Source organism: Saccostrea echinata, unplaced genomic scaffold (assembly GCF_033153115.1).
Source record: "Saccostrea echinata isolate AGI-Se365-2 ecotype Australia unplaced genomic scaffold, CSIRO_AGI_Sech_v1 ptg000029l, whole genome shotgun sequence".
Classification (NCBI taxonomy): Eukaryota; Metazoa; Mollusca; class Bivalvia; order Ostreida; family Ostreidae; genus Saccostrea; species Saccostrea echinata.
This window is the reverse complement of record NW_026889778.1, coordinates 40,309,161-40,336,210: the sequence shown is the minus strand read 5'-3', so window position 1 is coordinate 40,336,210 and position 27,050 is coordinate 40,309,161. Positions and strand designations below refer to the sequence as shown.

Below are 27,050 nucleotides of genomic sequence, written 5' to 3'. Positions count from 1 at the left end.
AAATCTAATCACAAAACATTTCTCTAACTTTAATTCAATATCTTATTAATTCCTGATTATCAGACTAACAACTAACCAAAGTACAAACCGTAAAACTGGAAGAAGAAAAAAGATAATTATAAGGAGTTTTAACTTACGACGCTGAGTCAGAACAAGTTAATTATCGATTATCAAGCTGTCCATAAAAATTCCGTCTTTAACTAGAATTGATCTGTTTTACAAATAAGATTAAAGAAAACCGAAACAGAACGTACAGTACTTCATCATCACTGATATAAGATAGATTAAGAAACTTTTTTGTGTAATTTTTAATATCTTGCCATTTTACCTTTCTCAAAATTTATATCTTTGAAGTATTTTCATTAAGTTGGAAAATTTTATTTCATTTATAATGGTAGCTTCTTGATATATTAAATAATGACGATTACATTATATGATGATTGATAACACTATCTTGATCTTGATCGAACAAAGTTTGAATTTTTTCCGTTGAAATTTCAAATTCTAGGATTCAGCATCTATCCTTGATTTGTAATTAGACAAGGTAACAGAGAGTCGATCAATAGATTAAATGTAAGCCAAAATTTTACATGACAATTAGATATATTTTGTTTTAAATCAAGTGTTTGTATCTGCTATAAATTAGCATTTCACCAAATATTGAAAATAAGGTAGGGAAAAAAGTTATGCACTTCGTCATCACTGATAATCGCGAAGATTATAAAATCTGGCATTAGTATTCTGTATTCTTTGCTGACATAAAATTCAATAATCTCATTATTTAGGCTATACGAAATGCTTAAGGTTAAAAGGATTTATCACATTAGATGATTTTTATTTGCATTACAAAACCAAAAGATACTCATTGTAAATAACTTTGATAAAGATTGGTTGAGTGTCGTATAATGCACTAAGTAAACAAAAGAAGCGTTTTTTTAGTTTGACATCAAGTGTTTTCGCAGGAGGATATTGTATGCACGAACTGGCCTAGTTTTTATTTTATCTGGCGGTTTATCTTAATTATCATGTCGATGCACAATATGACAGCTATAGATGTAATTGGGCATATGGTTGTTTGAATTAAATCCTAACGAAGAGAAATTCCAACAAAGATCAAATGGAAGTTCCTAAAACGTCTATTAAGTTGAATAATGGTGAAAACATTCCAGTTGTTGGATTAGGAACATGGCAGGTTTGTAGTTATTATCGAATATATGATATATTACTACGTGAAAGGGGTGTGTACATAACATGTGGAAAGGTGAATTTTTTGCAAATATTTAAATTTATTCTTATGTTTGGGATATAGAAATAGTAAAATCTTTGTTTGCGTAGATTCCAAACAAAGGAATCATTCATTGTAAGCTTACTAATTATTTCATTTTTTTCTTTTGCTTCTGCTAACATTGTATGAATTGGACTCGTATAATTCTAGAAGCAGATATGGTGTAGGCATTGGTCAACATGTTGCAGTATGTTATTTAATAACCTTTCTTTTTTTGTATGCTTACATGTATGGTAAGATATTAAATTTTAATTTTATTAGACTCTGCAGTGAATTTAAGTAAGATTAAAAAGGAATAGAACATACACTGTTTCCACGAAGATAGAAATGATTATCCTAATCTTAGGATGATACTGCATACGTATACATTTACATGCTTTGTGTTCACTTAAGTGTAAATTAATAACAATGCTAGGAAATGGATTGTATGGTGGCATATTTCTGCCCCCTAAATGCAACATAATTTATGTAAACATGCAAAATAATTATGTAGACATGCGACTTATTTATGTCAACATGCAAAATAATTGTGTTGACATGCAAGTCACCAATCTCTTTAGAGAATCTCATTTTAATGTTTGTTAACTTACGTACTAACGACATTATAGATTATGACATCATACAAGCAAGATGCAATCAAATTATGTTGACATGCGACTTATTTATGATAACATGCAAGATAATTATTTAGACATCGACTAATGTATGTTAACATGCGAGATGATTATGTAGACATGCGACTTGTTTGTGTCAACATGCAAGACAATTATGTAGACATGCATATTATTTATTTCAACATTCAATATAATTATTTTAACATGCAAGTTAATTATGCCAACATGCGTTGCATGTTAAAATATAACTCGAATGTTGATATAAATAACTCGCATGTTAACATAAATAATTTACATGCATGTTGACAAAAGTAAGTCGCATATTGAAATAAATAAGCTGCATGTTTGCATAATTATCTTGCATGTTGACATAAATAAGTCGCATGTCTACATGTACATAATTATGTTGCATGTAAACAAAAATAAGTCGTATGTTGACATAAATATCTTGCATGTTAACATAAATGAGTCACATTTCAACATATTTTTGTTGCATCTTGCTTGTATGATGTCATATATTGGAGTTAGTAAGTTTTGTTTGTTTGTTTATTGGTTAACGTCCCTCTCGAGAATTTTTCACTCATATGGAGACGCCAACACTTGCCGGTGGTGAGCTAAAAAATTTTTACCTAATTATACTCGGCACCAATCCTCATCACTGAGAAATTATATATATATCTGCTCATCAACATGGCAAAAACTTTGCTTGGAATATCAGAAAGGATAAAATAAATTAGCATCTCGCATCTGGAAGAAAATTTTCTTAAAATTACTTTATTTTAACAATTTCTTTTTTCTAAAGCTATTTATTTATACAGAGAAAATGACACAAAACTCAATATAGAATTTATACTTATTTATTTTGGCGAGTATTGGCCGTGGCACAAGAAAATACAAACATTGTGGGATGCCATTTCAACTGGGCAATCCCACCAAATTCAAACGTCATGTGTGTTTCAAAGTCTAACCGTCCCGGGTTCACCGCGGAGGGTCAGCACACATACAAACTGTTCAAAATCAACATACAAACTGTTCAAAATCAAAGTCATATCTCAAACTTCAAATATCAAGCATATCAACTTCATATATCAAATCTTGTACATAATGTATCAAATATCTCAAACTTCATAGATCAAACATCTCAAACTTCAAATATCAAACTTTTTCATATTTCAAACTTGTACTATATATTACAGCTCTAAAGTATATATCACTGTCACCAAGAGTAAGCTTATTAGCTTAGTTTACACTAGCATTAGCATATCAACAAGGAGACAGTTCAGTACAAGTTTCACACAAATATTCAGTTATCAGTTGACTTGGTGTGCGCAGACGCCACATGGCTGCAAGCTGGCACAGATTGCAGTCACCCCACACATTGGGGGAAGCAAAACAAGTCAACTGTTCCACGACCAATACTGCCCAAGACCCCCCTACCCGCTGGATACTCACACACATCTTGATGTATGGATGTGTTAATCCTTCAGCACACTTGGAAGAAATTTTGAATTTCCCTCTATTCAGAGAGGTGCTATAACACATTAAGTAATCAAAACGTGCCAATGAAATATGTGGAGCAGAGCAAACATGTGCACAGACCTCTAAGACATAGAGGTTGGATCAGGTGCCATGGAGGAGTGAACATCCTCTGCCGACCGGTCACACCCGCCGTTTGCTTCTTGTCATAACCGGGAAATAACGGAAAAATCCGTCGACAATCCAATGTGTAAATAATGGTCTAACAACTACCAGGAAGTATGAAAAACATCAGTCAGCATTTGACTTAGTGATAGATTTTATTTGCTGACAAGGTCATTGTATCGACCATAGAACTTACAAAATGATGACTTTAAACAAGACTTGATATTGTGATATGATATCATATATATAATGTGATGTATCTCACCTATTCCCTCAATGACTAATAAAGCTTTGGGCTTGTAGAAAGAAACGTCTCTACTACCCTGCTTCACAAATGTATATGCCACCTTGCAATGCATTTACAAAAAGTTTACCACTGCTTGTTAATTTTGTTTTGAATTGTCCATTAGCCTAGGCAAGTTTTATATACATGGTTGTAATACAAGGTTGAATCTTACTATATTCCTACTGATACCCAAATATGTAGTTTCTTGGGAGATTCCCAACCCAAATGTGGATTACATATTTATAAGAATATATCACACTACTTAGTGATGGTCACCAATGGTTGTAGAACTGTCAATTATAATAACATTGATATTTTGAAAACATATACTGATCTAAATGATATTCCTAGAAAAAGATACATTACCTGATACATGTAACAAGTTTATTCAAATTTATACTTACCAATAACCAGCTTAGCTGCAATGAAGATATCTGGCACTTTGACGGTGCCAATTTGAACCTGTGCTTAGGCTGCAATTTTATTACAGATGCTTGCAATACTAGTATACTCAACTAATCATATTTATGTGTTAATTCCTTTACCTCTGATAAAGAGTCTTTCAATAAACATTATTAATGCCTGTGACACAGGTATGTGCATCAGAACTCTATACAGCTCTGCATGACCATATTGTTCCAGTGTAGTACAAAATGCGTAGCAAAGTATAAAATTCTTTTAGGTATAGATGTTTGATTATTAATGACACCAATTGGATATATATTTTCATATGCAATGAACCTGAATATAACTAGTACTGCTATCAATATGGACTTGATCCAAAAAGGAAATAATATTTTTCTGGTGTTCTGATTAAAAACAAAACCAAACTCATTAAAAATGTAAACCAAATGCACATCCTGAAGTCTTAGAATCAGCATTATATACATGTACAAAATTACAAAATATAAGCACCCTGCTAGGAGTTTTCAGATCCAAATACCTTAAAATGTAAGCTCAATGCCCGAAGTCAAAAAATCATTATTATCTGTGTAAAATTACAAAATTTAAGCATCCTTCTAGGACTCTTCTAAGAAATAATTGCTATATTATTAAGAATTTAAGGTACATGTACTTGACAAAGTCTTTCTTTGGGTCACTTCTGATGTCTAAAGACAACTAAATATATATTTCAGATAAGACCATATATTCATTTTGCAACATACAATCTGATGAATGTTCTATAAGTTTTAATTGCTTTACAGAAGTAATTGTAATTTTAACTTTGGTATTTGGAACACTGATATCTTAAATAACATGGTTACTTCAGATCGACACCTACTCCTCAAGCATTCTACCCTTGACATCTCAAATATCCGACATCTCATTTGCAAGTTATATCTTGTCCCATAAGTTCAAGACAATGAGGTTTGACTGTATTTACTTTTTTGATTTAATAATTGGTCATTAAGATATACATGTATTCATTAATAAGTGATCACAAAACATTCTTGTACAAGATGTTGCAATTTCCAACCTTTCATAAATTGCACTCATAACAAAGATATCCTAATTCCAGTAATAGAAAATGGATGTTTTATATAAAAATAGTTTGCATTTTCCGTTTCATTCAAACTTAATCAAATAAGTTATGTGGTTAAACAATGATAAATCCCCCCTTTTTGTATTATAAGATCATTTCATTTCCAATTTTAGTAGCTAGCAAATAGAATCCTCAACGAGAGCACCTAAAGATACGAGACTTGAGAAAGGCCCTTTCTAGAGGTTTACTGCTCCCAGACCCCACACAATTAAGATCCCCTTGTTTCAAGTCATATATATTGAGTTGGAAGCTAAACTCCAGTGTAAATCTGTAATAACTTATGATATGCAACTGATTTTATGACTTACCTATATATCAGTGTCTCATTTTCACAACATTAGTCTAAAATTTCATGAATACAAGGCACTGAACTCCAAGAAAACTCTAGAGCATTTGAATAAATATAACAATACTCTTCTCTGGGCAAGATAGGTGGTTTCATTCTCCCTTTTATTTAAATTCATTACATACTAGAGATATAATAAGGAGGTTTGCTTACAGATTTTCTTTTTTTTTTCTTTTTTTTAATAATCTAGTGCTCTAACTTTAATTACAAATTCTTTCATGAAACAAGAATTTTAGGGCTTTCTTTGGTTCTGATGCTTTCATAAATTAATTGTTTCTCCAAACAAATCATTGTTTAGTCTGAACCCTGTTTAAGTAGTGCCTAATAGTTGGATTTGAAAAATTCATCAAGTTCTACTTTTACAATTACACAGAACATTGCATCTGTTATATTACATATTACCTGAATTTATATAAAAACTAAATTTAATCCTCTCACAAATTTTATAGAAACCTAATATAAATGTATAATAGGTCCAGAACATTCTACTAATATAACCGGACATATGGCAAAGTTGAGGCTGCTGTACAATTTGCAACTATCAATAACATGTATGCAATCTATTGAATTATTTTGACCTTAGTTGTGAACAATTCCAGGCAACTGCAAGTCTTTTGTCCTCATTTTGAGAGAATTCTATGGTAAAATTATAATATGATTTGAATGTATTTTTGAAAGATTATTTTATTATGACATATTTTTGTAGGATTTACTGGTAGTTATATTTAAATATATTTTGTTTTCAGCTTGACTTTCTGGTACTTTTGTTTGAAACTTAATAGTTTTTCCTTTGTAACCCCCCCCCCCCCCTTCCTTTAGAAAAAAGAAATAAATTCTACAGTCTAAGCTTGAAAGGTAACACTTTAAGCAAGATTTTTTTAGAAGCAATATCTATACACTATATAAGCAGACTATTGCTTATATTTTGGTCTCATTCTACAATGGCAATGATTAAACGAGTCTACACATTCAACTTATTTATGTATTTCAAAAGTGGTGGATGTACCTGATATATTGGATTGTGATGATACATATATTCAATGTCTGGTTTTCCAACTTGTTCACAGATTATTTGCTATTCTTTTCTTTGACGTATGTTTGGGCCCATCCTCACAGTGTCCACAAAAAAGGTCCGACCGAGTTTCCATATTGTTGTTCCGCTATTCTGGGTTTGCATTTTCCGATTTCGACGCAGTATGAAACAAAAAGACAATAATTAATGTTGATAACCAATATTTGATCATTTAATAACAATACAAAGGTAAATTAATTATTTTTTGGCATAACCGCGTGTGCGTCGTCTGCTTCGTAAAAATTTTGAATCCAACATCATCCGCCTTATTTAATAAACATCAACAGTAATAAAAGCTTTAAAATGGTTGCAAAACAATATATAAATGGAAAATTATACGATTTTTTAAAATTACAAAGCAGAAATTAGATGTATTTTTTGCAAGCATTTGTTATGCATCTTTACCTTTGAAAGGATCAGCAGAAAGGAATGTGAAGAACAAACCCGACCCTTTATATAGACAACACTTGCTGTGTCATCCAAGCCCGACTCTTAAAAGACAACGTACAAGGGACCTATATACTAGTATATAGGTCCCTGCAAATATACTTTTCTCGTAAAATAAAGGCATCTATTTTGTATACACAAATAGATGCTAATATTTCCAACTCTCTGTCTAAAATATTTGTTTAAAGAATTACATATCCGCATACATGAAACATTTAATAGCACCAATTCGAAAACATACGTAGAGCAAAACTGAAGAGAAAATAAATCGGAAAGACTCCGAATCATCTTCATAAGAAGTCTTTTATGTTAGAGAGTGTTGTCTACGATTTTCTTTTTAATGTTGAGTCTTTAATTTTTTTTCCATCTATTTATTATTTTTTAACATAACCTTAAATTTCTTGAATGAAATATAAATATGAGGATAACCAACAGTAATATAGCTCAAAAGTCCATTTTAACAATAAATTGGGAGCAGAACAAACATACGTGTATGCATGGACCTCTAAAAAAATCAGAGGTGGGATAAATTGCTACGAAGGAGTAAGCATTCCCTGTCGACCGGTCACATCCGCCCTGTACTCGTTGTCATAATCGGACAAACAAAAAAAAAACCCGTAGACAACTACATGGCATAACAATGAATGTATTTTTGCAGTGTTCCAAAGACGAGGTACAAACTGCTGTTCATGCAGCATTAGATGTAGGATACCGCCACATTGACACGGCTTTCATGTATCAAAATGAAGATGCTATCGGAGAGATTCTGCAGGACTATATGAAACGTGGGAAAGTCAAAAGAGAAGATCTCTTTATTGTTACAAAGGTACATGTTTTCATTCTTTCGGAACATTTGTCTTGAATTTCTAAAATTATGCTATTGTTTGACATTTCTATTAAACTAATTCTAACATAGGAAGTGTCATTTATTTTTGTACAAGATAATCATCTAGCTAATCTGAATATGTATTTATTGCTTCTTTTGTTATCTTATATTGAAGGATTTTTCAATTGCAAATCATTTCTTCTGGACATTTCTTATACATTTCTTACATCGTCTAAATTAACCCCGAAAAGTGTTGGGTTTTTTTAAATTTTATTTTTAGCTTCCTCCTACTCATATGGATCCGTCACTGGTGAAAAGGTCATTAGAGATGAGTCTTAAGAACCTAAAGTTGTCATACGTTGACCTATATCTTGTCCACTTACCTTGTCAGCTTGTGGTAGTAAACTTGCTTATTCTACTTTTTTTCATAACTTTGTCGATTATCATGTTTATTCACTGCAAAATTTGCCACCACCTTCTAGGAGTGTTCAGTATCTACTTTGAATTTTAATTGCGTCGTATGTTTACAGTTATTAATAAATATAAAGATAAAGAAATAAAGATAAATAATAAGGATTGTACATTATATACTGTAACTTGATCTGAAGAGCCAGATCACTTTGAGTTGCCAGCAGATCAAACGAGACGATGAGCGTTGAGTTTGATATGATGATCCGTGCCAGACAACGAGATGTGGTCCGGCTTTTTGGATATTCGACGATCTGAGGTTTTATTTATTGTCCAAAATATGTTATTTGGATAAAAAATTCTATACACAAAATAATCCTTGAACAAAAATTGAGATTTCACTATAATGGCTACTGTACTTTCATCAAAGAAACCACTTTGATATGTTACACATTATAGAAACTGCATACTTAAAATCATGTAAGTGGTTCTTTTGTAGAAAGAAAGTATTCTTTGCTTTAATTTAAAGGGGATACAGTTTTAATGTTCATATCCTTCAAAACTTTCCGTAAAATTTCATATCTTAACATGTTGCAAGAGCGTTTGAGATCGATGTGGTATAAAAGCATGACTGGAAACTTTTTTTTATTTCACAATAAAAAAAAACGGAAAGCGTGTTTGTTTGACATACACCCTTATATACAAACTAAGATTATCGTTAATATTTTTTAAAAAGCGAGATGTATATTGTTAAAAGATCATATATATATATATATATATATATATATATATATATATATATATATATATATATATATATATATATATATATATATATATATATATATATATATATATATATATACCCGAGAAAACGTATTAAAAAAAATGGCAGAGCTCGCGATCGTGATGATGATATTTGATATAAGGTTAAGAAGAATATTGTTGTTATTGTATATTAAGAATTTCCATGTAGGTTCAAATCATTTATCTCAAGTTATCTTTTCAAAAAAAAAAAAAAAAAGAACATGCGAATTTAAAATTGTTAAGAAAACGATAATGCAAGTGTGTCCATGCATTCTTTTTATTGAATATCACTCTTTTTATAATTTTTTTTATGTTTCAGTATGACGGAGATGACAATAACCTTTTCCCGCAGGATGAAAATGGATGTTTAAAAGCAGATCCGAAATCAGATCTAATAGCGACCTGGAAGGTGAATGTAATATACACACTCAATTTTGGATCCCCTAGATTTAATTTTGATTTCTAATCCATAGAAAAAAATTAATATAACATTTTGAAATTAACCAAGGGGTTCCGTAATTTTCAAGGCAATGGAACATTTGGTCGACCTGGGATTGACCAAATCTATTGGCGTATCTAACTTCTTGTTGTCCCAAGTAGAAAGAATCTGTAGTTTCGCTAAACACAAACCTGTTGTGAACCAGGTAACGGAAAATATGTTTGAATTTTATTAACTTGTGGCAATTTAATTTAATGCAATTTAGCCAAGGTCTATATTTTTGTCAAACTCTGTTTTTTTCTAGGTTGAATGCCACATTTATTTCCAACAAAAGAAATTGTACGAATGTTGCAAAAAGCTTGGTGTTGTTCTAACAGCTTATTCCCCGTTAGGAAGTCCTAAACGGATGGAGGGATTGTATGTTAAACATTAAGTATCATGGACACATATTTTCCATTTTTTATTTGTATTTAAGGCATGTTATCTACTTTTTTGACTGTTTATAATTCTGCTCTATTTGGAAGAAGCTTACTTACATATTACAGTTTATTGTAAGAACAATTAATGACTAAAGCCAACAAAGGAAAATTGTACTATACTATAAATACTATATTGTGGGGTAATTTATCGTGTGTCGTCTATTGATGGTGTTGTATGCAAGTATTTCAATTTAAGCACACCGGTCGCGGTAGCCTAGCGGTAGGGCGCTTACTTAATGATCAGGAAGTCTTGGGTTATATTCTCCTTCTCGGCGCCGCGTCAAAACTAAGATGTTTAACATAGACAGTAATTGTTCTTTTGCAGAGCGCCAAGAACTACAAGTGAAAGTCACGGGTCTTTCGTGTGAAAAAATAACAACCGAAGTCCCGTGTCACTGCGTTCGCATGATAAAGATCTCTCATTGCCGTAAGCGCCATGCATTGATCAAAATTTGTTGCACTTTACCTAAAGCAGGCGACGTCCCTGTACAAGTGAAAAATTCTTGAACGGGACGTTAAACAACAATAAGTCATTTAATCAATACAAGCAAAATTGGCATGTGGATTATCTTACCCATGTTTGTCAATTGATTTCCTGTACATCTTTGAGTATAAAGTATGTCAATCTTAAGTGTGTTTATTATTTTCCCAGGAGGATTGCAAGGGTTTTCTAGAATAACATTCGAAAAGCAACAAGATTTTTCCACAAGTAGATATGAATCTTGTTAAAATTTATTTTAATTCACATAAATTCATATTCATGTAACTTATTTTCTCATTTTATTAATTACAAAAGTGCCTATATATGTACTATATCGGATAAAGGGTTTTTGTTTCGCATACAGAGCAGAGCGACACTTAGGGATCATTTTACGTCTTTATGTCTTTCTGTCTTCCTGTTCATTTATCAGACCTTAATCATATCTCAAGAACTGTAAGAGGTTTGGATTTGTTATTTTGCACATGTATTGTTCGTTATTATGGTTTTTGTAATATACCATGGTTAGCGATCTCGTGACCCTTGAACTTGACCTTTGACCTTCTTTTCAAAATAGCTCATATTGCAGACATACATCATATTTTTGGCATTTAAGAGATAAGATTATGTTATTTAGCATGTGCACTATTTGTCATGAAATACTTGAAACGAACGTTACAGTCCACCTGCTCTTGACTCCTTGACATACTTTGCAAAATATACTCCGGACAGTGTAGTTTAGCTCGTGACTTTGTAATTTTTGAAGGGAGGGTTTTGATAACTACATGTAGCATTTACACATGTTTATGAGCTCATGTCGCTGTACTTTGAAACTGTCTGATATACGGATACCACACAAACCAAATTCAAATTCTATGAAAAAACATCGGGATTGGTATCCGAAAATGGATCGCGTAGACTGACTAGCAGAAGGATAAAACGTACGCTCAACTAGGACCTTAGGTCGCCGGCTCAGTTCACAACTATCAAACCTGTTTACTCTGCGACAAAATGTAGTGCATTGCAACCGTAAAGTGAAAATAGAATAAATCGCACTACTGTGAAGCCTTTACAGTGTAAAATAACAAACAGAAAATCTATTTTTGTCAAAGGAATAATCATCTGATATGAGGAAAGATACGGGGGGGGGGGGCAACATTGACTGCAATATATTATAAAATATAAGTTATACAGCAATGGATTACGTAGGGTGACCTGTGGTCTCCCTAATGATATTATTGTTCCATGTAAGGCAACAGTATCTATTTAACACAGTACCTAACCTCTGATCTTATTAATATATCAGGGTAGGCGACCTCCTGTCTCTGCATTCGCAGATCTAACATGCAGGGGGAGGAGGTACATTGTAGGTCTTGCCCCCCACCCCGCTCGGACTCTTCACTGATCCTTAAAGATAATGGAATAATTATTTGGTAATAAATTATATTAGGTGTCCTTTGGTTTCCCTTTTGAGGTCATACCTTTAGGGAGACCAGATGACACCTTGTATTGTATATCAATAGGGAAACCAGGGATCATTTGTGCATCAACAGGGAGACCAAAGGTCCCCTTATATCCTACATCAGTAAGGAGACCTAAAGGACACTTTATATATTACATCAAAAGGGAGACCAGAGGTCTCCTATATCATACATCAACAGGGAGCCCAGATGTCCCCTTATATCCTACATCCATAGGGAGACCAGAAGACACCTTATATTGTACATCAAAAGGGAGACCAGAGATCTCTTATACTGTACATCAATAGGGAGACCAAAGATCCCCTTATATCCTACATCAGTAGAGAGACCAAAGGATACCTTATATTTAACATCATTAGGGAGACCAGAGGTCACCTAAGTAGAGAAACCAGAAGTTACATTATATTATACATGAATACGGAGACCTGGTGTCCTCTTATTTTATTAATCATTGGGGTGACCATATTTCATATAAAAGTGTTTATTAATACGGAGACCAGATCGCATCTTATGTTGTACATTATTTAAGAGACCAGAGGACACATAAAGTTGTGTATGAATATGAAGACCAGAGGACACCCTATATTGTTCATCATTTGCAGACCACTGCTCACATAAGGTTGTGTATAATATGAATACGGAGACCAGAGGTCCCCTCATGGTGTACTTCATTAGGGTGACCAGAGGTCCCCTTATATTGTACATCGATAGGGAGACCAGAGGTCACCTTATATTGTACATCGATAGGGAGACAAGAGGACACTTATTTTGTACATCAATAGGGAGACTAGAGGTCACCTTATATTGAACATAAATACGGAGATCAGAGGACACCTTATATTGTAAAGAATTAGGGAGACCAGAGGTAACTTATTTTGTACATCGATAGGGAGACCAGAGGATACTTTATATTGTACATAATAAGGGGGACCAGAGGTAACTTATTTTTGTACATCAATAGGGAGAGCAGAGGTCACCTTATATTGTACATCAATAGGAACACCAAAGGTCCCCTTATATCCGACATCATTAGGGAGAGCAGAGATCCCCTTATATCCTAGGGAGACCAGGGGTCACCTAATATTGTACATCACTAGGGAGATCAGAGGTCACCTTATGTTGTATATCAGTAGGCTTATGTTGTACTTCATTGTGGAGACCAAAGGTTACCTTATGTTGATCATTAGAGAGACAAGAGGTCATATAGATTTTATTCAAATGCCAAGACCAGAGGTCCTCTTATATAAAACATAATTAGGGAGACAATGCAGAGGTCACGTAAAGTTTTGAATGAATACGGAGACCAGATGTCTCCATATATTGTACATTACAGTGTTATAGGGAGACCAGATATCACAAAAAGTTTATATGGATGCAGAGATGAGGCTTCTACGATACTAGACTCTGTTTAACTAAAAGACAACTCAAAAACAAAATAAAGGCAATAATTATGGAAATAAGCTTCTGAACATTTAATCATGTGAAGAAAAAAACACTTCTTTCACTCCATAATTTCTCATATCTCACATAAACAAAGATTGCAACAGTTCTTTTATATCATAACACAAATAAAGATTATGAAATATTTGGAGATAACGAACAGTATTCGAGCTCAAAAGTCCATTAAACATTACAAAATAGGAGTGGAGCAAACACGGACTTCCTAAATATCAAAGGTGGGATCAGGCGCCATGGAAGAGTGAGCATCCCATTCCGACCGGTCACACCCGCCGTGTGCTCCTTATCATGTTTGGGAAAAAACGGAAAAATCCGAGGACAACTCAGTGTGTGAATAATGGGCTAACAATCAGTTTGAAAAAAGGCAGTCATCATTTGACTTAATTGCCAACAAGGTCATTGTATCGACCATAGAACTTAGGAAATGATAACTTTAAACGAGACTACTGATATTCTTGTTTCATCAACTTCTTTGTCAATAACTTACCTCGTTTTAAAAATTGTTCATACGTAGAACATGCTCTTCCGTATTGCATCAACTGAAAGATATCATTATGGAGACCAGAGATCAACTTATAAAGTACATTAATAGGGAAACAAGATGTTCAATATAAAGTAATCTCTGGTCTCCCTATTCATGTACAATATACAATATTAGGTGATTTCTGGTCTCCCTAATTATGTACAGAATAAGGTGTCCACTGGTCTCCCAATGATGTGCAATATAAGTTGACCTCTGGTCTCCCTAATTATGTACAATATACAGTGTTCTCTGGTCTCCCTATTGATGTACAATATAAGGTGACCTCTGGTCCCCCTTATTATGTACAATTATAAGGTGACCTCTGGTCTCCCTATTGATGTACAAAATTAGTTACCTCTGGTCTCCCTAATTATGTACAATATACAGTGTCCTCTGGTCTCCCTATTAATGTACAATATAAGGTGACCTCCGGACTCCCTAATTGTGTACAATATAAGGTGATCTCTGGTCTCCCTATCGATGTACAAAATAAGTTACCTCTGGTCTCCCTAATTCTTTACAATATAAGGTGTCCTCTGGTCTCCGTATTTAGGTACAATATAAGGTGACCTCTAGTCTCTCTATCGATGTACAAAATAAGTTACCTCTGGTCTCCCTAATTCCTTACAATATAAGGTGTCCTCTTGTCTCCGTATCTATGTACAATATAAGGTGACCTCTAGTCTCCCTATTGATGTACAAAATAAGTGATCTCTTGTCTCCCTATTGATGTACAATATAAGGTGAACTTTAGTCGCCCTATTGATGTATATAATAAGGTGACCTCTTGTCTCCCTCTTGATGTACAATATACAATATAAGGTGACCTCTTGTCTCCCTATTGATGTACAATATAAGGTGACCTGTGGTCTCTCTCATTATGTACAATATAGGGTGTCCTCTGGTCTCCCTTATTATGTACAATATACGATGACCTCTGGTCTTCCAATTGATGAACAAAATAAGGTAACCTTTGGTCTTCCTATTAATTTCAATATAAGGTGTCCTATGGTCTCTATATTGATGTACAAAATAAGTGACCTCTGGTCATCCTATTGATATACAACATAAGGTGACCTCTGGTTTCCCTATTGATATACAATAGAAGGTGATCCGTGGTCTCCCTAATTCTGTAAAATATAAGGTGACCACTGGTCTCCCTATTGATGTTCAAAATGAGTTACCTCTGGTTTCCCTATTGATGTACAAAATAAGTTACCTCTGGTCTCCCTAATTCTATACAATATAAGGTGTCCTCTGGTCTCCCTATTGATGTATGATATAAGGTGACCTCTGGTCTTCCTATTGATGTACCATTTACAATATAAGGTGATCTTTGGTCTCCCTAATTATGTACAATATAAGGTGACCCCTGGTCTCCCTATTGATATACAATAATTGGTGATCTCTGGTCTCCCTAATAATGTAAACTATAAGTTGAATACTGGTCTCCCTATTGATGTACAATATAAGGAGTCCTTTGATCTCCCTATTGATGTACATTATAAGGTAACCTCTGGTCTCCCTAATTATGTACAATATAAGGTGTCTTATTGTTTCCGTATTGATGTACAATATAAGATGGCCTCTGGTCTCCGTTTTGATGTTCAATAGAAGGTAACCTCTGGTCTCCCTATTGATGTACTATAAAAGGTAACCTCTGGTCTCTCTATTGATGTACAATATAAGATGGCCTCTGGTCTCCGTTTTGATGTTCAATAGAAGGTGACCTCTGGTCTCCCTAATTATGTATAATATAAGGTTACCACTGGTCTCCCTATTGATGTACTATAAAAGGTGACCTCTGGTCTCTCTATTGATGTACGATATAAGGTGGCCTTTGGTCTCCGTTTTGATGTGCAATAGAAGGTGATCTCTGGTCTCCCTATTGATGTACAATATAAGGTGACCTCTAGTCTCTGTTTTGATGTGAAACATTAGTTTACCACTAGTCTCCACATTGGTGGTATCTGGTGACTGTTTTGCACACTCTTGTCTCCTTATTAATATACAATACCTGATGACCTCCGGTCTCCGCATTGATATGACACATTATTTTATCTTTCCATATGCAAGATATTGCTCAAAGCAGGCTTGTGACAATAAATTTGATGTGACCAGGGATGATCCCTCCCATGCATCTGATCCTATCTCAAAAATTTAGGAATCTGTGTTTTATACTCTGTTTTCAAATTCCTTTGTTGATAGGATTTTTGAGATCAATCTCTGTTTGGTATCTCAACCTTTTTATTTGAATTTGTAGTTGAAAATCAGTTAATTTGAAAACAAATTCAGGATATTAAAACTAAATTTGGACTTTATTTTATTCTCATTTAAAGTTTTTAAAGTCTGTGGATTTTCCTTTTTCCTTTTTCTATAGGAACAAATGTAAGATAGGATAAATTATAGAGTGAAGGGAATATTTTCATTCTTTTTACCTTTATTTTTTTTTTTTCGTTGTCTTTTAGTTAAGCAGAGTTAAGTATCGTAGATGACTGATGATAATACTGAACCATTGACCTAAATTGAACACTTTAGGTCTATGAGTGAACGAATGAAGAAAAAGTCTCAATTTCCCTGTGTGTAAATTTTAACACAGTAACAAAGACATTGGTTCTCAAACTGCTGATAATAATACATGTATTGTTTGATAAAGTTGACCAGTGAAACATTTGTGAAAGGAGGGGAGGGGGCGTCCGACACCGAGCCTTAATTATGACATCAACTTGTTGTAATGTTTAAAACCATACCTTCACATCTCTGTTAATCTATTAGAAAGATCTATATAAAGTTATTAATATAATTGTATTGGAGTAAGACAGAGAAAACTGTTTTTTAAATAAAATTCAATCAAAATAAAGGGTGACCTGAGGTCACCATATTGATACAGATGAATTTACTTTTGTGCCTTTAATGCCTGAAGAGTTCATATAGTGTTTTATTACTACGCAAAATGACGAACTTTTTGCGGGTGACCTGAGGTCCTAGTTGAGCATACGTTTAATCCTCCTGCAGACTGACTATTGCAGTAAATACAGACTGAAACCTCGCTTGAAGGATTGTTAAAAACACGTATTAATACGTATACAATGATAAAATAATTATTTATGATAATTTCTTTATTTTTAATTTTTGAGGGCTGGGAAACTATAGCTCTTTTGATTGTCAGATTATATCGCAGTCTTATCATGTGGATATTATTTTTCTTTGCAGGCATAACTATAATGCTAGTAGCATATAAATAATTGACCACACTTAGATTTTTTTTTACATCTTTAATGAAGCTATATGCGTTCTTTGGAACACTCTAGCTATAGATGATAGTAATGAGGTGTGAACAAATAATTTTTTTATGCCTTTCGTGTTTTAAACTAATTGATTTTTCTTTAAGAATAAAAGCGAACGATCCCGTTCCCCTCGAAGATCCACTCATAGTAGAAATAGCAAAAGAGTATGGAAAAACACCAGCTCAGGTAAATATCTAAAATCATATGCATATGATTTTTTATATTCCCAACAATAAAATTGAATTTTAATTAAAATATTTATATTGGATTCCGAAACTTCATAAAAACCCTCACAAAAAAAAAAGATACATAGCGGGTTCCAGTAAATGTTTACCAAGCCTCTTTCTTTACTCCTCACTAAAATATTAACAGCAGTGAAAGAGTAGCTTCAGGAGTACTGTGCAACAATACATTCGAGAAGTCGCGTAAATCAGATGAGGATACACGAAAATTCCAAGGAACTTTTGGAAAATTTGAAATCACGACATTTCAACTCTATATATAACCATTCCCCACGATAAATTAAAGTCCAGGCTTTTTGACATCAATGACAGCTGCTTTTTCATTAAAGATGGAACTCGTTAATTTACTTACCTTGTCATTGGTCATTTGCAAAATTGTTTTGTTAAAAATCATTCTGATTTTACACACAAGTACTCTGAAATTGATATTGGAAAGATGCTTTAGTTTCTGATTGACGAGACCAGGCCCCAGACCATAAACTGAGAACAAACTTAAGTCAAAATTTCAAACCAATATAACTTTTGAAATAATTTTGATATTGAACCAAAATTTTCATCATATATTTAAATTTAAACGTTATATAAAATTGCACAGTATTGAGCAAATACATTAAAGAAAACTCAAGATATTAAAAATCAAAATTTTGACTTAAGTCTATTCTCAGTTTATGGTCTTGGGGCCAGGTCATCCAACAATCTGTTGGAGTTCCCATGGGTACCAATTGCGCTCCTTAATTAGCAATCCTATTTTGTATTTTTTGTATGAAGTAGAATTTATTCAAAATCTTATACATGAAAAGATAGAAACACTGGCTGTAGCATTCAATTCAACATTTAGATATATCGACGATGTATTAGATATATCAATTAACAATAATTATTTCCATTCAAATGTCGACACGATGCATCTTAGTGAGCTTGAAATAAAGATACCACAGAGTCTGACATATCTGTTTCATATTTGGATATCTTATTAGAAAAAGACGTTAGTGGTACAGGTAACTTAACAACAAAGCTTTATTATAAGCTTGATGAATTTAACTTTTCAATCGTCATCTTCCCTTACTTATGCAGCAATATACAAAAGTTTTAGAAATTAATTAAAGTAAGAATTAACCTTTGTCAATGGTAGTAAAAATAAATTACAAAAAAAATCAACAGAGAGTAAAGTCTGAAAAGGAATAGATAAAGTTTTATTTAAAATATAATTTGATTTGGCAAGTGAGTAACAATATTCTCAATTAAAAAACAAGAAGTATATGAAAAAGTGAAAAAAAAAATGTAGGAATGTTGATCATATTTCAAAGTATGAATGAACATTTTCTTTTAAATAATGAATACTATGAATATATAACAGCGAAATGGAAAATATATGGAAAATGAACTATATCACCTAATATGAACTCTATTATAAACATTAAAAACACTCTAGAGTTGAACTATGAAAAGTGTCACTGAATTTGACTATTTCTTAACAAAACTAACACAAAAAAAATGTGAAGGGTATATAATAAATAGTGATTAGTGGTTCCAGAATATACACCTGTTACCTACATGTACATGTAAATTTCCACAGACAAGACTGGACTTGGAAAGGGGAAACTTAAGTTAACTCTATAAAGCATACATCTTACATGTAGCTTATGCCTTACACTATCAAAGGCCGGTGAAAAACGTGCCGCTTAATTAAGACCTAGATGCTGTTAAACTAGGTGGGTTTATTAGACGAGTAAATGGTACTGAGTAGAGAACTAGGAGGTTTTCCTAACACTGTAAAGAGGAAATTATGAGGTGGTGTTCCTCAAACCAACAATGCGATCACGGCTTTAGCTATCCTGAATAGGTCCCAAAATAAAAACTAATGCATATCGAAGATCCTATAACTAACTTATCCAAACAGAACACAGCTATCAATATGCTACGAAAAGAATGCCGACATAGACGCCACTGCCTGTTTATAAAGTAAAACATGTGGAATTTCAACATATGGTCTAACTTGATGTAGATCATTTAATTTTCGCGATATCTTATTTTCGCTTAATTGTTATTTGGTATTTATTTTAGATACAAAATTTTCACAAATTTCGGTCATTGCTCTATATAATCTTCAATAATAACATACGCGAGACTGAAATTTTCGCGTAATTACGCATAAAAAAATATTTACAGTTAGAAAGACAAATAATAAAGGGGTTTTACGTATGTAACAAATGAAAACACAAGGTAATAAGAATTAACCCAGCAATACTTGTATTGTAATTTACTTACCCAAGGCCATAGAAATACAAAAGTAACTTAAAACATTATTTGTATATATATACATTTTAGGACTATAGGTAAACACTAATAATTCAATGTCTTTGAATATTTTCCTGGAGAAATATTGCAGGTATCCTATTTTGAAAATGAACTAGATTTACGTAATTAGTACACATTAATATAACATAATTTTCTCAAGGTAAAACAAATATCAGTGTTTAATATGAGCTTGCCTAAGGATCCTCTGTTCACTAATAACAAAAATTAAAAGTTTTTTGGACGTTGAGAAAAATATATCATTAAAAAAATTAACTTTTGGGTATATTCTTTTAAATAACTTATAGTACTAGTCGTTTAAATGCAAGGAAATGTTCAAGGATAACAAGGTATTAATAAACATATATCAATTAATAACGTGAATAGTAAAAACACATTTTAAAATGTTCCATTAATTTATCTAATTAAATGGCAAGGATAATTGAATTGAGTACAAATTGAATAATACTCTTAAGATTTCCATTTATTTTATCTCTATAACTACATAAAAATACATCTTTAATGCATAGAGAGTCATCAAATGATTGGGTGAGAATTGTTGGATATAAAAAAAATTAAGGTTTGCCATAAAAAAGACTTGTAATGTGATTGATCAGAAATATTTTTGTAAAATAAATTCATTTCAGATTTTAATTCGAAATCTTATGCAGAGAGAAATTGTAGTCATTCCAAAGAGCGTACATCCTGAGAGAATAAGAAGTAATTTTGATGTAAGTTGAGTGTTACTGGAGATATTTTCTTTACACCAGAGTATATATTCAAATAAAGATTATCCAGCCACTACTAAAATAACTCCTTAAAAGTGGTGGCATAAGCTATTCTATCTTTTCACCTGTAAATTTAAATTGAGAAAAACATGCAAAACGGAAACATTTTCAAACTACTGTGTTTATTCTCCAGGAAAAGATTTACGCACAACATATGAATACATATCTGTAATTACAAAATCACACGATGTTAACAGTAATTTTTGAGGAAAATATTAACAAATGACATGCCATAACTTAGAACAGTTCAGGAGCACAATAAAATATCAGCGATTTATTCAAAATATGGAAAATGCATTCTTTACAAGGATGGGCTATTCTTTGAGTTCTTACCAGACAAATGTAATTTGGCAAAAAAAAACTACTTTTTGGGAGATAAGAATCTCTACTTGTCTCGTGATTTATGCAAATATACTTGCAGTATTTAAGTTATCTATAAATCCCAATATTGCTACGTCATAACCAAGTTAAAGATCTAAGTTTAATTTATAAATATCTTTAACATCCTTTGTAGTTTGTGAAAGTGCTGTGAGAATAAATAAGATTCTACTATCTAAGTGCTCTTTTGTGTGATGTCATTGGTAATATTTCCATAATAAATAAGGTCTCGTCTACTTTTATGTAGCCCAACCGTTCTACGAAATTCTATTCTTCGTATGTGTATGTTATCTTATTTCTTAATTGCAGGTATTTAATTTCTCTTTGAGTGAAGAGGATATGCAGAAAATAGCTGCCATTAGACAGTATCCAAAGCTTGTTGATTTCACACCCGGGTAAGTGTCCTTGTTTAATCATGAAAAACAACACTTTCTCCGAAGTATGTCATATTTACTTACATATTAAAGAATAACTTAAAGTTAAAATAATTTTTTTCCAGCAGTATGTCTTTTTTCATTGCGAAACATTTATATCAACAGTATCAATTTCTTTCATTAGAATGTCAACATTATCTTAATATATTTTCAGGCTTCAAAATCACCCAGAATGTCCATGGGAAGGGAATTCGAAAGCTCCATTGTAAACCAATAACGGCGGCAAAAAATCACACACACACAAACAAACAAGCAAATCAAAACAAAAGACCATAGCTCTCTTTCAAAGCATAATCCTGTTTATAAGAATGGCTTTAGAAAACCAAGAAGGATTTGATAAACATTTGTAATGATACATTTGCACTATAAAAATCATGTATGTTCATGTACAAAAAAAATATTGAAAGAAATTTAATAAAAATAAAAAAAATATATTTTCAGAGTTTCAATCCCAGTATACTTTTCATTCATAAACATCCTTGAATTTTTTGTTATTGAACACAAATTAAATTAAGAATTTCTAAGATCTTAAAGGGGAGAAAATAGGCTCCAAATTTACAGGTCTGAGCACACCTGTTAATCAAGTGAATTAAGATACGGGACTAGTTGCTAGCTAGAAATTGACTGAAATTAAGGTTCTAGTCCTTGTCCTCAAATTTATTTGCGGTCTTTCTATGTAAACTGCATATACGTAAAATTTTACTATATTCATTCAAAAATATAAGCAGACCTATTTTTATATTCATATGAAGCAGAATTTACTCAAAACCTTGTACATGAGAAGAAGAAAACACTTGCTGAGTCCTTCAAAGCAACATTTAAAAATTTCGACGATGTATTATCAATTAACAATATTTACTTCCATTCATATGTCATATTTACTTCCATTCATATGTCATTCATATATATCCCAATGAACTTGAAATAAAAGATGCCACAGAGTCTGGCACATCCGTTTCATATTTTTGGATATTAAAAAAGCGTTAATGGTAACCTAACAACAATATTTTATGATGAACATGATGACTTCATTTTTTCTATTGTCAACTTCCCTTACTTATATAATAGCAATATACCCTTATAACCCGCATATGGGGTTTATGTCTCCAAGTTGATTCGATACCCATGAGCATTCTCTACGTATAAACAATTTCTAAAACGAGACAAGCTATTGACAAACAAGTTGATGATGCAAGGATATCAAAAGTCTCATTGAAGCCATCATTTAGTAAGCTCTATGGTGATACAATGACCTTGTCAGCAAATGCTATCTATCATTAAATGGAATGAACCATCACGGTAGCTCAGTCGGTAGAGCACTCGCTCCGTAATCGAAGGTCGTGTGTTCGAATCACGGCCTCGACTGACCTAAGTCGATTAAAAAATAGATAGCAACCGTTTCTTTTTGATAAGCGCTCGGCACTTTGAAGTGAAAGTTGCGGGTGTTTCGGATGAGACCTTAAAAATCGAGGCCCCGTGTCATGGTAGGCGTTGGCTGATAAAAAAAACCCTCACTGCTCAATGGCCCTAAGTTCCGAGTAAAGGTCTAAATTTGAAGCCCTTCACCGGTATATTATGACGTCTCTATATGAGTGAAAAATTCTCGAATGGGACGTAAAAAAACATACAATCAATCAATCAATCATTAAGTGGAAAGCTGACTGACGTTTTTTCATACTAATTGTTAGGCCATTACTTACACACTGAATTGTCTACGAACTTTTCCGTTTTTACCGATTATGACAAGGAGCACAAGAGTACGGTGGATTTGAACAGTCGGCAGGGGATCCTTACTCCTCCATGGCACGTGATCCCACCTATGATGTTTTTAGAGGTCTGCGTTTGCTCTCTGCTCCGAATTTGTATTGTTTAATGAACTTAAAGCTTGAATAGCGTCGTTATCTCTATTTCATGGAGTCTTTATTATTTTTAATTGTATTCCTAATATGCTTGCAACTTCTTGATAGTTAAAACTGAGAAAGAACCATTCAGCACTTCGGAAACTTTTGAAGCATATCAGCTATGTTTATTTTAAAAGAAGAAATTAACACTTTCCTGATACATCAACATTGACTTGTTTTCTTTCTATTACCGTGACGGGTTTTCAAAACATCCTAAAATTAATGAGTCATAAAATCATTTAGAATATTTCTACCATAGTTATGTTATTAATCGATTGATCGCTTTTCAATAAAAGGGATTCAAATTTGTAGAATTTTGACTTTGGATCCATTATGTTTTTAGTAATATTTAAAGTACACATTCAAAAAAGCATAATTTAATTTCAATTTAAAAGCTACGGTTTTGAATCGTTTAAAATAGTACCTTTTCAAAACATGCAGGATGGGTTAAAGTAGACACTTTTTTAGCATTTTGCATGTCTTCTTTATTCATTTATTCAGTATTTGAGACTGAGGTTTTTAGGACATCCGTTGAATGATTTGTTCTACAACGAATATTTGCAATATTCAAATAGCAAAAATGTACATTTAATGCAGACTAATAAGGGATTTAAAAAAGGTAGGTCCTGCCTTACATTTTAAAAGCACTTCATGTATAATGCCTCAACATTAGGTAATAATTTGGTACAGGAAATAAAATATTTCTAATATCTCATAACATTGGCGACTGCATTTAAATCAATGTATATATTTTTGGCATCCGGTGTTACCTTTACTTACCGGTAATTTACATATTTTAATCCAATTATAATTGATCGATGAAGCATTGATAAGTCTTTCATAGCTTATCCAAAGACTTAATATACTGTATTTGATTCTGGAAAGATTGCACATTCAAAAAGATCTCATTTCCTTTTTTAACTTTAAGGCTAATACGGACCGTATTTAATCTTTAAAGAGGTTAATCAAGTGTATTTCTGTTTCCGAAATAATGTGTTCAATTGCTTCTTTGAAGAAAGAATCAAATAATGAAACATTGGATAATCTCAAACTAAATTGGAAATTTCATCTCCGAAGTTGTTTTAATACGCTATAGCTAAATGAAATTTAAATAGCAAAAGTATGTCCCAGATGAGCGTTCTATGTATAGGATTGCTGTGTATGTTTTGCTATAGTTGTTTGGCACAACTTCGTGAACATGGTTATTCAAAGGAATCTAAATTTGACAATTTCAAGCCCATTGAAACTTACGCGTATCTTTACACAGCAAGCAAGGTATCGAAGGTGTGGTGCACCATACAATGCAGCAAACAGAATGCGTGTAATGAAGTTATTTTCAGTTTGTCCTTACAGAGGTGTGAGCTTCTACGAACTTATATGATGTATATCAACGTTGCTAAAATTCCCAATGCTGAAGAAATGCAATGGATAAATTTCAGAAAACAAAGCAGTATGTTGAAATATCCTAGCCATATAATGATTATCATGATCTTTTAGCTGATTTTTATAATTTTGTCTGCGTGCTTGCTTTCTTATCTTTTTGTATATTTTCTGTTTTGTTTCTGTGTGTCTCAATGTTTCAAGTTCAAGGGGTACGGGATTTGATTCGTTTTTTTCTTCGTTTTCTTTCTTCTGCTTATTTTTGTTTTGAAATTTTTTTCTGTATATTGTTTTGTTTTGTTTGTTTTTTTGTTTTTTGTTTTTTGTTTTTTTTTTTTTTTTTGTTGTTGTTGTCTTGAAAATGTTACGAAAATGACTAGTCGAAGGTTTTCTTATATTTAAAGTATGTACATACTTTTATTCGATTTATTTATGCAAGTGTTTCTATTTATGTACATGAACAACTTTTATTTAACACATAAACATTAATTAAAATGATAAGCTATAGGTTAGGCTTCATTCGAAATTCTAACATTTTTTGAAACAATGTTCTCGCAAGTGAATAACTGCCGATATTAATTTCCTGTGAGATTAATATCATTCGAAATGCTTTAGAGTTTTAATGATCATTTTGTCTTACAGGATGCGAAGATGGGTGGATGCCTTTTGAAAACCATTGCTATTTCTTCCATCAAACTTTGGAGGAATGGACTATAGCTAAAGTATGTGTAAATTTTACACTTCCTAGCAATACTTTTTGGATAAATTAAACACATTAACGAAAAATTCAGCAATAATTACATAAAAATACAACGTATGTATCTACATGTGTGTTTGTCCTTTTTGCCAATTGTTGAAGAGGTCATGATCTGAAAAAAGTTTAAAAAATAAATAAAATAAAATAAATAAATAAATAAATAAAATAGAAAAGATTGCAGTCACAACTCTTTATGTATTATGAAATTTCTTTTAACACGTCCTTAAAGGGGAATCAATAATGAGGTTTCTACATATACAAATTCACAAAAAGCATTTTAAACTTTTTCGTTCACCTCTATCTGTAAGCTCAAGTGAGCTTGTCTGATCACCGGCTCCGTGTGGCGCACGTTTGTTTGTGTGCCTATTTGTTTGTCGGTATGTGAACTTAATATTTTTTCACTTCTTCTTTAATTTAGAACAATCTCTCGGCCGATTCCAGCAAAAAGTGGCACTATATAAAGGGAGATCAAAATTAATAAAATGAAGGGCCGCGATTCCTTCCATTGGGAGATAATCAGGGGTAGACAAAAATTGGGTAGGGTCATAAAAGAATCATATAATAAAAACAACTGGGTCAGAAAAGATGTTTGTGAAAAAAATCTGACAGAGAAGATTCTAAACTGTTAAAAATCATAGCAACCCGGGAATAATGTGGAGATACAGTACAAGTAAGAGATCAAAGTTTTAAATTGAAATATACAGGAAAAAATATGAATTAAAAAAAATCTCCTCCTGAAGAGCATCTGGGACTTGTTGAGTGATATATAAATGCAAGCATCCTTAGGTAGTGCAGAAAAAAAATTTGTTCAAAACATTACCCTGGGGTAACGGGTGAGGCTTCAATTGAGGATAAAATTTTATGCAGGGGTAATGTTAAGGCTACACCCAGATATTCTTACGGCGAAATCTACACGTCTCAGTAAGCTTTATTACGTGACCCCTAGAGCAAACGATTTCCTAATATTCTCCTTTAAAGAGTTTACTGAACTAAGAATTAATGGAAACATTCAGAAAAATAATACAAATCAAAGTCTTGTTATTTTGCGATGGAATTTTTATTGGGGTAAAGTACTTAAACATTGATTTTATAACAGTTTATCAAAACTATTTTTCAATGAAAATGAAATATCGAAAATTTTGTCAAGACGACATGTAAAAAGATATGTAAAACATCGGTTGAGAAGCATATACCATGAATATTCTATTTGATTCTTAAGGAATTCAAGTTTCTTAATCAGGTACGCTGAATTATTTTCAACAATTATTTCTTTAAAGAAATCAATTTTTTCTAATCCTGATTAGCAATTTCTCTGTCATCTTTGAAAACAAAGATACAAAAATTGAATACCTCGCCGCCCATTTTGAAACACAGTGTTTGCCCAGATCTGAAAGTTGTGTTCTATAATATACTTAAAAAGGTAAACATGCTTCGGTTAAAATTCTTTGATTATAT

At 32.5% G+C, this 27,050-nt stretch overlaps 1 protein-coding gene across 1 annotated transcript; it reads left to right on the top strand.

The window, feature by feature from the left end:
- The first annotated feature begins 1,062 nt into the window (after window positions 1-1,062).
- On the top strand, window positions 1,063-21,923 carry LOC133194825 (aldo-keto reductase family 1 member B7-like). Its single transcript, XM_061330732.1, has 10 exons — window positions 1,063-1,192; window positions 7,893-8,060; window positions 8,341-8,457; window positions 9,595-9,684; window positions 9,803-9,919; window positions 10,019-10,131; window positions 17,525-17,606; window positions 20,605-20,688; window positions 21,433-21,518; window positions 21,712-21,923. Exons 1-10 carry the CDS (start codon window positions 1,118-1,120, stop codon window positions 21,764-21,766), a joined length of 987 nt encoding a protein of 328 aa, XP_061186716.1. The 5' UTR covers window positions 1,063-1,117; the 3' UTR covers window positions 21,767-21,923.
- Window positions 21,924-27,050: the final 5,127 nt, after the last annotated feature.

Coding starts and splice junctions, on each gene's coding strand:
- LOC133194825 (XM_061330732.1), top strand. CDS start 1,118: ATGGAAGTTCCTAAAACGTCTATTAAGTTGAATAATGGTGAAAACATT. Junction 9,685..9,802: donor ATCTAATAGCGACCTGGAAG/GTGAATGTAATA, acceptor GTAATTTTCAAG/GCAATGGAACATTTGGTCGA. Junction 20,689..21,432: donor GAATAAGAAGTAATTTTGAT/GTAAGTTGAGTG, acceptor TCTTAATTGCAG/GTATTTAATTTCTCTTTGAG.